General features: G+C 44.0%; 1 protein-coding gene across 1 annotated transcript in view; it reads left to right on the forward strand.

Annotated features, from left to right (window-relative positions):
• LOC135518023 (breakpoint cluster region protein-like) overlaps positions 1–15,234 on the forward strand; it is a 143,272-nt gene that overhangs the window by 114,989 nt on the left and 13,049 nt on the right. The window contains exons 9-18 of the mRNA XM_064942846.1: positions 104–225; positions 415–580; positions 712–831; positions 986–1,061; positions 1,367–1,477; positions 5,019–5,093; positions 7,226–7,323; positions 8,658–8,789; positions 13,671–13,730; positions 13,922–14,031. Of these exons, the coding sequence (XP_064798918.1) occupies positions 104–225; positions 415–580; positions 712–831; positions 986–1,061; positions 1,367–1,477; positions 5,019–5,093; positions 7,226–7,323; positions 8,658–8,789; positions 13,671–13,730; positions 13,922–14,031 (1,070 nt within the window). The remainder of the gene's footprint in view (positions 1–103; positions 226–414; positions 581–711; positions 832–985; positions 1,062–1,366; positions 1,478–5,018; positions 5,094–7,225; positions 7,324–8,657; positions 8,790–13,670; positions 13,731–13,921; positions 14,032–15,234) is intronic.

Here is a 15,234-nt window from a genome sequence, read left to right on the forward strand (position 1 = left end):
CACACACACAATGTCTTAACCAATACAGAATATGGAAGTGTATCGTATTGTTTGATCAGCTGATGTATAGATTGATCTGATGGCTGATTGTGTGGTCTCGTAGAACCGCCAGCTGCTGAAGGACAGCTTCATGGTGGAGCTGGTGGAGGGAACCAGGAAGCTCCGCCATGTTTTCCTCTTCACCGACCTGCTGCTCTGCGCCAAGCTCAAGAAACAGATCGGAGGGTAAAATAGTCTTCCCATCGTTCTGTCTATGTTCAACTCTTCTTTTCTTCTAACATATTCCAGGACATGTCTGTCTTCAAGATGCTAGGATTTCTAATCATATCACTTCCTCTCTCTCTCTCTCTCTCTCTCTTTCTCTCTCTTTCTCTCACTCACTCTATCTTTATCTCCATCCCTCCCTCTCTGCAGGAAGAGTCAGCAGTATGATTCCAAGTGGTACATCCCTCTGTCAGACCTAACCTTCCAGAACGCAGATGAGTCTGAGCCTCTGCCCATCCCCCAGGTGCCTGACGAGGAGCTGGACACCATGAAGGTCAAGATCTCTCACATCAAGAGTGAGATCCAGAGAGAGAAGGTATGTCACAGACAGTGTACACACACACACAGACTCACACGCACGCATGCATGCATACGCACACACACACATACCATAGTATGTAAATGTAGTTGATAGGTCCTTTGACACATGTATTTTCTTCTATCTAGCGAGCCAACAAAGGGTCGAAGGTGATTGACAGGTTGAGGAAGAAGCTGTCGGAGCAGGAGTCTCTTCTGCTGCTCACCTCCCCCAGTATGGCCCTCAGAGTACACAACAGGAACGGCAAGGTGAACCCCTGTCTTCCTCTTCATCACCCTCATCATCATCAACAACAAGCTATCATCACCATGACTATCACCCTCTACATCATTACAATCGCCATCATCATCTTTGATAGGCTGTATATGATTGTATTGTATCTAAGTGTGTGCTGTGTTTCAGGGTTACATGTTTCTGATGTCATCAGACTACGAGCGCGCTGAGTGGAAGGAGACGATCCAGGAACAGCAGAAGAAATGTAGGTGGTCCTCAGTATTCTACTGTGACTAAATCTCTTCAGTATCACTCTGTAGGCAATGAGTTTTTGAGTAAGGAGCAGCCATTAGCTCAGGTTAGATGATAGAAGATGCCCAATAATCTGACCTGTAATCCATTGTGTAAATTGAACCAGCCAATTGAAACCACTAATATTTGCTCACATGCAGCATTAACATACACACTTGCTCACATGCAGCATTAACATACACACTGTACTGTGACATACTGTGTGGGTGACTATGACCCCTGAACTCTGACCCTGTGTTTGTATGGTCCCTCTCCCAGGCTTCAAGAGCTTCTCCCTGACCTCCATGGAGCTACAGATGTTGACCAACTCGTGTGTGAAGCTGCAGACTGTTCACCACATTCCACTCACCATCAACAAAGAAGGCCAAGGTACCAGATGTTATTCAATGTTCTGCTCTGACTTCTGGCCCAGAGTTTTTCTGTCAGATGTATCAACTATGTGCTCTGAAGTGGAGAAAGACCGTATCCAAAGACAAATAGGAACAAAATGAAGTTATGGTTGTCAGAACAGTTTGCAGTTTGTACATGTTTGTAGTTCTTGGTCTCTTTTTTATCTTAGTCTGTAATTATATTTATTAAGGATCCCCACTACTCTTCCTATACAGTGTAAAACACTTGTCACAACACATTTAGTGTGTTCCCTCAAGCCACTACTCTACTATCACATATTTACAATACAATATCCATGTGTACGTGTGTGTAGAGTGTTTGTCTTATCATGTGTACATGTGTCTGTGCCTGTGTGTGTGTCTCTTCACAGCCCCCACTGTTCCATAAGGTGTATAGATTTTTTAATAATTTTTTTACCCCTTTTTCTCCCCAATTTCATGGTATCCAATTGGTAGTTAGTCTTGTCTCATCGCTGAAACTCCTGTACGGACTCAGGAGAGGCGAAGATTGAGAGCCGCGCGTCCCCCGAAACACGACCCAACCAAGCCGCACTGCTTCTTGACACAATGCCCGCTTAACCCTGAATCCAGCCGCACCAATGTGTCGGAGGAAACACCGTACACCTGGCGACCGTGTCAGAGTCCATTGCGCCCGGCCCACCACAGGAGTCACTAGAGCGCGATGGGACAAGAACATCCCTGCCGGCCAAACCCTCCCCAAACCCGGACGTCACTGGGCCAATAGTGCGCCACCCCATGGGTCTCCCGGTCGCGGCTGGCTGCGACAGCCTGGACTCAAACCAGGATCTCTAGTGGCACAGCTAACACTGCGATGCAGTGCCTTAGACCACTGCGCCACTCGGGAGGCCGAAGGTGTATTTTTACCGGTTTTATTAATCTGATTCTACTGCTTAGATCAATTACCTGATAGAATAGAGTTACTGTGCGCCTCCCATAATCTGTTTTGGACTTGGGGATTGTGAAGGGACCTTTGGTGGCATGTCTTGTGGGGTATTTATGGGTGTCCGAGTTGTGTGCTCTTAGTTAATCTCTCGTCCAATTTGAGCCATGAGAGATTTACATGCATATTATATTATTAATGTTAGCTCTCGGTGTAAATTTAAGCGCCAGCCGTACAATTGAGCCAATTGTAATTTTCCAAAGTCCCTCTTTGTGGCACCTGACCACACGACTGAACAGTAGTCCAGGTGCGAGAAAACTAGAGCTTGTAGGACCTGCCTTCTTGATAGTGCTGTTAAGAAGGTAGAGCAGGGCTTTATTATGGACAGACTTCTCTCCATTTTAGCTACTGTTGTATCAATATGTTTTGACCATGACAGTTTACAATCCAGGGTTACTCAAGCAGTTTAGTCACCTCAACTTGCTCAATTTCTACATAATGTATTACAATATTTAGTTGAGGTTTATGGTTTATTGAATATTTTGTCCAAAATACAATGTTTTTAGTTTATGAAATATTTAGGACTAACTTATTCCTTGCCACCCATTCTGAAACTAACTGCAGCTCTTTAAGTGTTTTTACTCACTGTTGTAGCTGATGTGTCTAGTGTTGAGTCATCCACATACGTAGACACACTGGCTTTACTCAAGGCCAGTAGAATGTCATTAGTAAAGATTGAAAAAAGTAAGGGTCCTAGACAGCTGCCCTGGGAAATTCTTGATTCTACCTGGATTATGTTGGAGAGGCTTCCATTAAAGATCACCCTCTGTGTTCTGTTATACAGGTAACTCTTTATCCAATATGTTTTTCCAGCAGCAGACTATGATCGATAATGTCAAAATCCGCACTTATGTCTAACAAAACAGCTCCCACAATCTTTTTATCATCAATTTCTCTCAGCTAATCATCAGTCATCTGTGTAAGTGCTGTGCTTGTTGAATGACCTTCCCTATAAGCGTGCTGAAGTACTTTTGTCAATTTGTTTACTGTAAAATAGCATTGTATCCGGTTAAACACCATTTTTTCCAGGAGTTTACTAAGGGTTGGTACCAGGCTGATTGGTCGGCTATTTGAGCCAGTAAATGGTGCTTTACTATTCTTGGGTAGTGGAATGACTTTAGCTTCCCTCCAGGCCTGAGGGAACACACTTTTAGATTGAAAATATGGCAAACTGGAGTGGCAATATCATCCACTATTATCCTCAGTCATTTTCCAACCATGTTGTCAGACCCCGGTGGCTTATCATTGTTGACTGACGACAATCATTTTTTCACTTCTTCCACACTCACTTTACAGAATTCAAAATGACAATGCTTGTCTTTCATAATTTGGTCAGATATACTTGTGTACTATGTGTAGTGTCAGTGTTTGTTGCTGGCATGCCATGCCTAAGTTTGCTAATCTTGCCAATGAAAAACACATTAAAGTAGTTGGCAATATCAGTGGGTTTTGTGATGAATGAGCCATCTGATTTAATGATAGACCTGAGTTTGCCTTTTGGCCCATAATGTCATTGAAGGTGTTCCAAAGCATTTTGCTATTGTTCTTTATCTCATTTGTCTTTGTTTCGTGGTGTAGTTTAGTTTCTAGAGTGAAGAAAATATAGTTATTTTGGGATCTTTATAGTTTCATTCAGCATTCCAATGTTAACATGGATCTACAGGTAATTGCCACTGACAAAATATAGGAAACGCCAACATAAAGTGTCTTAATAGGGTGTTGAGACACCAGAACAGCTTCAATGTCACTTGGCATTCTACAAGTGTCTGGAACTTTGTTGGGGGGATGAAACACCATTCTTCCATGAGAAATTCCACAATGTGGTGTTTTCTTGATGGTGATGAAAAACGCAGTTTCAGGCGCTGCTCCAGAATCTCCCATATGTTGTCACGCCCTGACCTTAGTTATCTTTGTTTTCTTTATTACTTTGGTTAGGTCAGGGTGTGACGAGGGTGATATATGTGTTTTTACCCTATCTAGGGTTTTTGTATGTTTATGGAGTTTTCCAGTCTAGGGGTTTTTATGTCTATGGTTGCCTAGTTTGGTTCTCAATCAGAGGCAGCAGTTTATTGTTGTCTCTGATTGGGGACCATATTTAGGTAGCCATATGCGTTGGATAGTTTGTGGGTTATAGTCTATGTATAGTTTCCTGTGTCAGCACTTGATGTTTATAGCGGCACATTTGTTTTGTATAGTTTGTTGTGTTCTTCGTTCATTAAAAGAAGAATGTATTCTAATCACGCTGCACTTTGGTCTCCTCTATACGACGAACGTGACATTTGTGTTCAGATCTGGTGACTGAGACACACACCATTTAAACCCCCTATACTCCCTTTCAAAGGCACTGAGATCTCTTCTTCTAGCCATGGATGTCAAAATAATGGGCAACTGGGCATTTTATACATGACCCCTGAGCATGATGCCATGTTAATTGCTGAATTAACTCAGCACCTGCGTTCAGAATACATTGTATCCCTCATTTACTCAAGTGTTTCCTTTAGTTTACCTGTATCTTCCATTCCTCTCTAAGCCTTCATCTCTCTTCCTTGTGTTTTTCCAGAGGATGAATCCCCTGGCCTCCATGGATTCCTGAATGTAATCGTCCACTCTGCATCGGGCCTCAAACAGAGCTTGAGTGAGTGACCCTCCACCGAGAAGTGCCTCTACACTGTACATACTTTACAGGAGTAATAACACAGGCATTATTCTGCGCCCCAAATGGCACGCTATTCCCTTTATAGTGCACTACTCTGGTCAAAGTAGTGCACTATATAGGGAATTAGGGTGTAATTTGAGACACCCTTACGCTAAGCTTACAGGGGCCACAGCTGTTCTGTAAAACTGTTCTGGTGAATGTCATATAATTTGTTAGAGGTCACTTCAACATATATTTCATGTGATTTTGTAATAGCATTGTTATAAAATTGTTCTCATCAACAGTAGTATGTTTTACGTTTATGACAGTTCATTTAAAGAGGGTATCATATTAAGATCACATAGAGAAGTTTTCCCTACCAAAATGGCAGATTGTTTTGTTGCTAGGATGCCAATGTCCATTCTACTGTTTTATTTAATTTTGTGTTGTATTGTCATAGAGACCACTACTATTCGTAGTCTTTTGGGTGAATCTACAGTTGAAGTCGGATGTTTACATACACTTAGGTTGGAGTCATTGAAACTAGTTTTTCAACAACTCCACAAATTTCTTGTTAACAAACTATAGTTTTGGCAAGTCGGTTAGGACATCTACTTTGTGCATGACACAAGTAATTTTTCCAACAATTGTTTAGGCAGATTATGTAATTTATAATTCACTGTATCACAATTCCAGTGGGTCAGAAGATTACATACACTAAGTTGACTGTGCCTTTAAACAGCTGTGCCTTTAAATGATGTCATGGCATTAGAAGCTTGTGATAGGCTAATTGACATAATTTGAGTCAATTGGAGGTGTACCTGTTGATGTATTTCAAGACCTACCTTCAAACTCAGTGCCTCTTTACTTGACATGATGGGAAAATCAAAAGAAATCAGCCAGGATCTCAGAAACAAAATTGTAGACCTCCGCAAGTCTGGTTCATCCTTGGGAGCAATTTCCAAAAGCCTGAAGGTACCGCGTTCATCTGTACAAACAATAGTATGCAAGTATAAACACCATGGGACCACGCAGCCGTCATACCACTCAGGAAGGAGACCCGTTCTGTCTCCTAGAGATGAACGTACCTTGGTGCGAAAGGTCAATACCAGAACAGCAATGGACCTTGTGAAGATGCTGGAGGAAACCAGTACAAAAGTATCTATATCCACAGTAAAACCAGTCCTATAACGACATAACCTGAAAGGCCACTCAGCAAGGAAGAAGCCACTGCTCCAAAACCGCCATAAAAAGGCCAGACTACGGTTTGTAACTGCACATGGGGACAAAGATGGCACTTTTTTGGAGAAATGTCCTCTGGTCTGATGAAAAAAAATAGAACTGTTTGGCCATAATGACCATCGTTATGTTTGGAGGAAAAAGGGGGAGGCTTGCAAGCAGAAGAACACCATCCCAACCGTGAAGCATGGGGGTGTCAGCAGCATGTTATGGGGGTGCTTTGCTGCAGGAGGGACTGGTGCACTTCACAAAATAGATGGCATCATGAGGCAGGATAATTATGTGGATATATTGAAGCAACATCTCAAGACATCAGTCAAGTTAAAGCTTGGTTGCAAATGGGTCTTCCAAATGGACAATGACCCCAAGCATACTTCCAAAGTTGTGGCAAAATGGCTTAAGGACAACAAAGTCAAGGTATTGGAGTGGCCATCACAAAGCCCTGACCTCAATCCTATAGAAAATGTGTGAGCAGAACTGAACAAGCGTGTGCGAGCAAGGAGGCCTTACAAGCCTGACTCCGTTACACCAGCTCTGTCAGGAGGAATGGGCCTAAATTCACCCAACTTATTGTGGGAAGCTTGTGGAAGGCCACCCGAAACGTTTGACCCAAGTTAAACAATTTAAAGGCCATGCTACCAAATACTAATTGAGTGTATGTAAACTTCTGACCCACTGGGAATGTGATGAAAGAAATACAAGCTTAAATAAATCATTCTCTCTTCTATTATTCTGACATTTCACATTCTTAAAATAAAGTGGTGATCCTAACTGACCTAAGACAGGGAATTTTTACTGGGTATAAATGTCAGGAAAAAACTGAGTTTAAATATATTTGGCTCAGGTGCATGTAAACTTCAAAACTGTAACTGTATCTCCTCTTCTCCTCTCAGATCTGTACTGCACGTTAGAGGTGGACTCCTTTGGCTACTTTGCGAACAAAGCCAAGACGCGGGTGTATCGCTATACCACAGAGCCCAAATGGAACGAGGTAAGAACTTGTACTGGTATTACCAGACATATGCAGAGTACAGTATCTGCATTTTCTGGGTACTACCAAGACCAAGACATCTGGTGTTGTGATGTAGTAGTGTCTTAATGAGAAAGCTGTATGGACTCTTCAGTAAGGAGGTAACGGCAGAGAGCACATAAACACACCCACACAACGTCGTCACGTATTACGGTGCTGGATGTCAGAGCCAAACACAAAGTGCTTGTGCGTCATGAGAGCTATGAGAGTGCACACAACAGTTTTAAAACACAATTGGTGAATTTGTTTATCTGCAGCAGGAATTTTCCATCAGGCCCAAGGAACTGCTGCTGCTTCTGCTGCTAAATTACATTGCTCAACAAAGTGGAAATAGTGTTAGCTAATGAGGAGCTTCTGATGATGACTCATGTCTGTGGAAATGTTAATGGAATGTGTTGTGGCCCCTAACCGTGTGGGAAACATATGTTTTCTTTTACATAACTAACGGGAATCTCCGTCAGCTGTGCTGTCTGCTGTTGAAAATACGTTCACATTTACAGCACTTAACTGATAACGTGTACACTCTTAGAAAAAAGGTGCTATCTAGAACCTAAAAGGGTTCTTCGGCTGTCCCCATAGGAGAAACCTTTGAAGAACCCTTTTTGATTCCAGGTAGAACCCTATTGGGTTCCATGGAACCAAAAAGTGTTCTCCTATGGGGACAACCGAAGAGTTTTCTAAGAGTGTACAGATCAACCTTATTGAGCATCTTTTGGAAGAGACTTTCATGCCATCCTCATTGAAAGCCGTATAAAGACTAAAAGCTGCATTTCTGCCTCCGTCTGCTCTCTTATTTGAGTCCCACAGTAGATGGGCATCATCCTCACCAGTCCTGAAACTCCTAATGCTTTACATTGGTCCTTTGAGAAATGACTGTTAAGATACTTTAGGCAGTCTGTGGTTTCTGTGGCATTTTCTCTCATAACGTGTCAGTTTTTTTCTCTTTCTCTCTCTTTCATTCTCTCTGTCTTTCTCTTTCTGTTTCTCACTCTCTCTCTTTCTGTCTCTCTCTCTGTCTCTCTGTCTCTCTGTCTCTCTGTCTCTCTGTCTCTCTGTCTCTCTGTCTCTCTCTTTCTGTCTCTCTGTCTCTCTCTCTCTCTTTCTGTCTCTCTCTTTCTGTCTCTCTCTCTGTCTCTCTCTCTCTCTTTGTTTCTCTGTCTCTTTCTGTCTATCTCTCTTTCTGTCTCTCTCTGTATCTCTCTCTCTTTCTGTCTCTCTCTGTCTCTCTCTCTCTCTCTCTTTGTTTCTCTCTCTCTCTGTGTGTGTCTCTGTCTCTTTCTCTGTCTCTGCTCCAGGAGTTTGAGATAGACCTGGAGGGCTCTCAGACCCTGAGGCTGCTGTGTTATGAGAAGAGCTACAACAAGACCAAGCAGAACAAAGAGGACGGAGACAGCACCGACCGCATCATCGGCAAAGGACAGATCACGGTACGTCATCACCTTCACGCTGTTATGTCACCATAGTAACAGCCTGATGACGTTATGGTTATGGCAGTGTGGTGAGATTGTGGTCTGAATGTCCTAGATGTGGACTAATCACTGCTGAGTGCTCAGCTGATTTAATTAATGAATTAGCTAATTATGTGAGTAGTAGGATAGACTGTCTATAGTGATTAGATGTGTAAATTGACTTAGAACCTGCAAAAAGGCATCCAATAGGTAAATAGCCCTGACTAGCTCTAGTCATAACCCAACTGAGCTTCAGAACCAGATAGTTGAGCCAATAACCCGTGAAAAGCTGTAGAGAGACCGGGGACAACACATGGATTGGGTCATGATCAGGAGCTATGAGTTGAGTGAACTGCTCTTCTTTGCTTTAATTTATTTCGTTTTTTGCTTTGAGAGTGTATGTTAGAGGGTACATTATCAGCCCATCTTGACTGTGGTTGAGTCAGGGTCCATAAATAATGTGTTCTATCTGTAAATATTATGTGCCTATGAGTCTGTCCCAAGGGTAACCAGATCTGGTGTGTGTGTGCATTCACGTCTCTTTTTGCATGTGGGTAGTGAGGGATGGAATGCTGGATAGGGCCTGGTAGGATTTTTGTACATAGACCTTCATGTTTCAAAGAAGGCAGGTGAATAAAGACATTGGTTAGTGTATCTGTCACGGTTGTCGTCAGAAGCAGACCAAAGCGCAGCGTGGTGTGAATGCCTCATTTTAATGGATGATGAAAACACAAAGTAAACTGTACAAAACAACAAAATGACACTAATAAACAAAACAACACTACACATAGACAATCACCCACAACCCACAATGACAAAACAGGCTACCTAAATATGGTTCCCAATCAGAGACAACGACTAACACCTGCCTCTGATTGAGAACCATATCAGGCCAAACACAGAAACAGAAACTAGACATACAACATAGAATGCCCACTCAGATCACACCCTTACCAAACAAAACATAGAAATATGCAAAGCAAACTAAGGTCAGGGCGTGACAGTATCAGAGCCATGGAGCCTCTGCTTTGATCTGGTCCATGTCCTGGGAGGGGGTGTACTGTTCCCTACCCCCCCCCCCCCCCCCCATTTGGACAGGTGTGTGTGTGTGTAAACCTTTCCGTATTCAGTGATGTCCAATAAGACACAGTTATCCGGCCAGGGGCAGTCTTGTAGGGTGTAGTTGCCCCCAAAAACGAGTTAAGTTTTGCAATTTCACAAGGTGTTAATGTTGGCGAAGATGTAGCTGATCCTGGATCTGTATCTAGGGGGAAACTATACCCTAGAGAAGTGGCTGGAGACAGATAGTGAGTTCTTCTCTGGTTTGTCAAAATCAATCAAACCAAATTGTATTTGTCACGTGCACCGAATACAACAAGATGAAGACTTGAAATACTTACTGCTTAGATGTGGATATAGATCCCCTCTAGTGGTTACCATGGTAACTGATAATTGCCATGCCAACTGTAATGGTGGTTCAAAAATGTGTCATCAAACTGTGTGAATGCTCATCAACACAAAATCATCCCCTAGCCCAGTCTGTACATACTGTACCATGTGTTTGCTTATGGATCACTGTGTTCTCTCATCCTCTGATGTATGTGCTATGTTGCTCAGTAGTCTTCTAATACATAGCTTCATAATGATGGAGAGAGACTAAGTCCCCCGGTGGTTCACACACACACACACACACACAGCAGTCGGCCATGTTGCCAAAGCTGAGCAGCTTTGTATGAAAGCCCCAGCTGATGATTCAGATGAACTTTTCTTCCAAACACACATACAGAGGGTGGGAATTTGGCACACTGGGCTGGGCTCGCTAGGCAGGGTGTAGTGGGGGGCGGGGGACACCCATTGAAATCAAATTTTATTTGTCACATACACATGGTTAGCAGATGTTAATGCGAGTGTAGCGAAATGCTTGTGCTTCTAGTTCCGACAATGCATTAATAACCAACAAGTAATCTAGCTAACAATTCCAAAACGACTACTTTATAGACACAAGTGTAAGGGGATAAAGAATATGTACATAAAGATATATGAATGAGTGATGGTACAGAGCGGCATAGGCAAGATACATTAGATGGTATTGAGTACAGTATATACATATGAGATGAGTATGTAAACAAAGTGGCTTAGTTAAAGTGGCTAGTGATACATGTATTACATGAAGATGCAGTCGATGATATAGAGTACAGTATATACGTATACTAATGAGATGAATAATGTAGGGTATGTAAACATTATATTAGGTAGCATTGTTTAAAGTGGCTAGTGATATATCTACATCATTTCCCATCAATTCCCATTATTAAAGTGACTGGAGTTGAGTCAGTGTGTTGGCAGCAGCCACTCAATGTTAGTGGTGGCTGTTAAACAGTCTGATGGCCTTGAGATAGAAGCTGTTTTTCAGTCTCTCGGTCCCAGCTTTGATGCACCTGTACTGACCTCGCCTTCTGGATGATAGCGGGGTGAACAGGCAGTGGCTCAGGTGGTTGTTGTCCTTGATGATCTTAATGGCCTTCCTGTGACATCGGGTGGTGTAGGTGTCCTGGAGGGCAGGTAGTTTGCCCCCGGTGATGCGTTGTGCAGACCTCACTACCCTCTGGAGAGCCTTACGGTTGTGGGCGGAGCAGTTGCCGTACCAGGCGGTGATACAGCCCGACAGGATGCTCTCGATTGTGCATCTGTAGAAGTTTGTGAGTGCTTTTGGTGACAAGCCAAATTTCTTCAGCCTCCTGAGGTTGAAGAGGTGCTGCTGCGCCTTCTTCACGATGCTGTCTGTGTGGGTGGACCAATTCAGTTTGTCTGTGATGTGTACGCCGAGGAACTTAAAATTTACTACCCTCTCCACTACTGTTCCATCGACGTGGATAGGGGGGTGTTCCCTCTGCTGTTTCCTGAAGTCCACAATTATCTCCTTAGTTTTGTTGACGTTGAGTGTGAGGTTATTTTCCTGACACCACACTCTGAGGGCCCTCACCTCCTCCCTGTAGGCTGTCTCGTCGTTGTTGGTAATCAAGCCTACCACTGTTGTGTCGTCCGCAAACTTGATGATTGAGTTGGAGGTGGTAATGGCCACGCAGTCGTGGGTGAACAGGGAGTACAGGAGAGGGCTCAGAATGCAACCTTGTGGGGCCCCAGTGTTGAGGATCAGCGGGGTGGAGATTTTGTTGCCTACCCTCACCACCTGGGGGCGGCCCGTCAGGAAGTCCAGTTCCCAGTTGCACATGGCGGGGTCGAGACCCAGGGTCTCGAGCTTGATGACGAGCTTGGAGGGCACTATGGTGTTAAATGCCGAGCTGTAGTCGATGAACAGCATTCTCACATAGGTATTCCTCTTGTCCAGATGGGTTAGGGCAGTGTGCAGTGTGGTTGAGATTGCATCGTCTGTGGACCTATTTGGGCGGTAAGCAAATTGGAGTGGGTCTAGGGTGTCAGGTAGGGTGGAGGTGATATGGTCCTTGACTAGTCTCTCAAAGCACTTCATGGTGACGGAAGTGAGTGCTACGGGGCGGTAGTCATTTAGCTCAGTTACCTTAGCTTTCTTGGGAACAGGAATAATGGTGGCCCTCTTGAAGCATTTGGGAACAACAGACTGGGATAGGGATTTATTGAATATGTCCGTAAACACACCAGCCAGCTGGTCTGTGCATGCTCTGAGGGCGCGGCTGGGTATGCCGTCTGGGCCTGCAGCCTTGCGAGGGTTAACACGTTTAAATGTTTTCCTCACGTCGGCTGCAGTGAAGGAGAGTCCGCATGTTTTGGTTGTGGGCCGTGTCAGTGGCACGTATTGTCCTCAAAGCGGGCAAAAAGGTTATTTAGAGAGGGGTTGGTAGGGTTACTCAAGGCTTGGCTTGTGGGCCACTGGAGGCCACTGGGGGGTATGGGGGGGATGGTACATTTTACAGCCTACACCGACACTAACTTAAGCATAGGGATTAGCTGTAACTAAAGAGAAGAGAGGAGGAGAGAGAGAGGAAAAGGAGGAGGGGGATAATGCAGAAGAGAGGGGAGGAGACCGAGAGAGGTGCATTAACAAGCGGTCGTCCTGTAGTGCAATCCACACCTGTGTGTATGAGGACGTACTTTAGCTTGTGATCCTCACACACTCCTCAGAGTGAGCGTGGCAGGTGTGTGTTGGGTGAAACAGCTTTCCTGGACCACTGGAGATCATTATCGACTGGGCCCTTTAGGCTACACACAGAGACAGGATACACACCTACTGAGACTACAGCTCTACTGACGGAGTTAATGATAGAAAGAAAGAGAGAAAGAGGAGGAGAAAAGAATGAGAGGGGCAGTATGGGCCTGATAGGAGCATCTACCACCAACTCTCTCATACCACAGAACATGTACACTAGACAGAAGCCAAATGGGTAAAGAATATCTTACTAGTTTGGAGACTTTGTCAGTCTCTCTGCACAGAGAGCTATGACAGGTGAAGTAGTTGAGGAGATGGGATGCAAGGCAAGACCTGCACTCTGTTGCCCAGACACAGTGTGGAGGGCACTATGGAGAGGGAGAGGGGACAGGAGGTCTCCAGCCTGGGGCGACCTACTGGGGGTGGGGGGGTGGGGGGGTCGAAGCCATGGAGGTGTGTACGCAGTGCCCTGCTGAGACGCATGGTAACCCCACTTACTGATAGGACAACTGATGTTCAATAGTTTGACAGAAACAAATAATATATACGGGGAGGGGAATTTGGCAACTGTGTGTGTGCTTGTGCGTGTGTGTGCATTGATGATGCATTATAAGGTAGCCTCATGTTGGTGTTTTCTTGTCTGTATGTGTGTTTGAGTCTGTTAGTGTCTCTGTGTATTGGTGTACTAACCAACCATCTGGTTTTGCTCCCGCCAGCTTGATCCCCAGACGCTCCTAGGCAAGGACTGGCAGAGAACGGTCATCCCCATGACCGGGGTGAGTGTGTGTGTGAGTGTGTCGGCACCGTTAAAAGGAGGAGTCTGTGTTTGTGCCATGCCATGTGATCCTATAAATGTTGGTTGTTACTTATCCTTAACTCATCTGCTTCTTATCTTTACTAACTTACCATTTGTTGTCATTGTAAACTGGTTTAAGCTGTCATTTCACCCTTTCTCCCATTGCTCCAGATGGAGGTAAAGCTTTCTATGAAGTTTACCAGCCGAGAGTTTAGTCTGAAGAGGATGCCGTCACGGAAACCCATGGGCGTGTTCGGAATCAAGATTTCCACGGTGACCAAGTGAGTTCAATATTCCCCTCATATAAATATATCCTGAACACACTCTCTGACCACCGACAGTTGAAGTCGGAAGTTTACATACACTTAGGTTGGAGTCATTAAAACTAGTTTTTTAACCACTCCACAAATGTCTTGTTAACAAACTATAGTTTTGGCAAGTCAGTTAGGACATCTACTTTGTGCATGACACAAGTAATTTTTCCAACAATTGTTTACAGACAGATTATTTCACCGATAATAATTCACTGTATCACAATTCTAGTGGGTCAGAAGTTTACATACACTAAGTTGACTGTGCCTTTAAAGAGCTTGGAAAACTCCAGAAAACAATGTTATGGCTTTAGACGCTTTTGATTGACTCAAATGATTTCAATTAGCCAATTGTTGGTGTACCCGTGGATGTATTTCAAGGCCCACCATCAAACTCAGTGCCTCTTTGCTTGACATCATGGGAAAATCAAAAGAAATCAGCCAAGACCTCAGAATAAAAATTGTAGACCTCCACAAGTTTGGTTCATCCTTGGGAGCAATTTCCAAACGCCTGAAGGTACCATGTTCATCTGTACAAACAATAGTACGCAAGTATAAACACCATGGGTCCACGCAGCCGTCATACCGCTCAGGAAGGAGACGCGTTCTGTCTCCTAGAGATGAACGTACTTTGGTGCGAAAGGTGCAAATCAATCCCAGAACAACAAAGGACCTTGTGAAGATGCTGGAGGATACCAGTACAAAAGTATCTATATCCACAGTAAAACGAGTCCTATATCGATATAACCTGAAAGGCCGCTCAGCAAGGAAGAAGCCACTGCTCCAAAACCACCATAAAAAAGCCAGACTACCATTTGCAACTGCACATGGGGACAAAGATTGTACTTTTTGGAGAAATGTCCTCTGGTCTGATGAAGCAAAAATAGAACTGTTTGGCCATAATGACCATCGTTATGTTTGGAGGAAAAAGGGGGAGACTTGCAAGCCGAAGAACACCATCCCAACCGGGAAGCATGGGTGTGGCAGCATCATGTTGTGGGGGTGCTTTGCTGCAGGAGGGACTGGTGCACTTCACAAAATAGATGGCATCATGAGGCAGGATAATTATGTGGATATATTGAAGCAACATCTCAAGACATCAGTCAGGAAGTTAAAGCTTGGTTGCAAATGGGTCTTCCAAATGGACAATGACCCCAAACATACTTCCAAAGT

This window comes from Oncorhynchus masou, chromosome 28 (assembly GCF_036934945.1).
Source record: "Oncorhynchus masou masou isolate Uvic2021 chromosome 28, UVic_Omas_1.1, whole genome shotgun sequence".
In the NCBI taxonomy this organism is placed as follows: domain Eukaryota; kingdom Metazoa; phylum Chordata; class Actinopteri; order Salmoniformes; family Salmonidae; genus Oncorhynchus; species Oncorhynchus masou.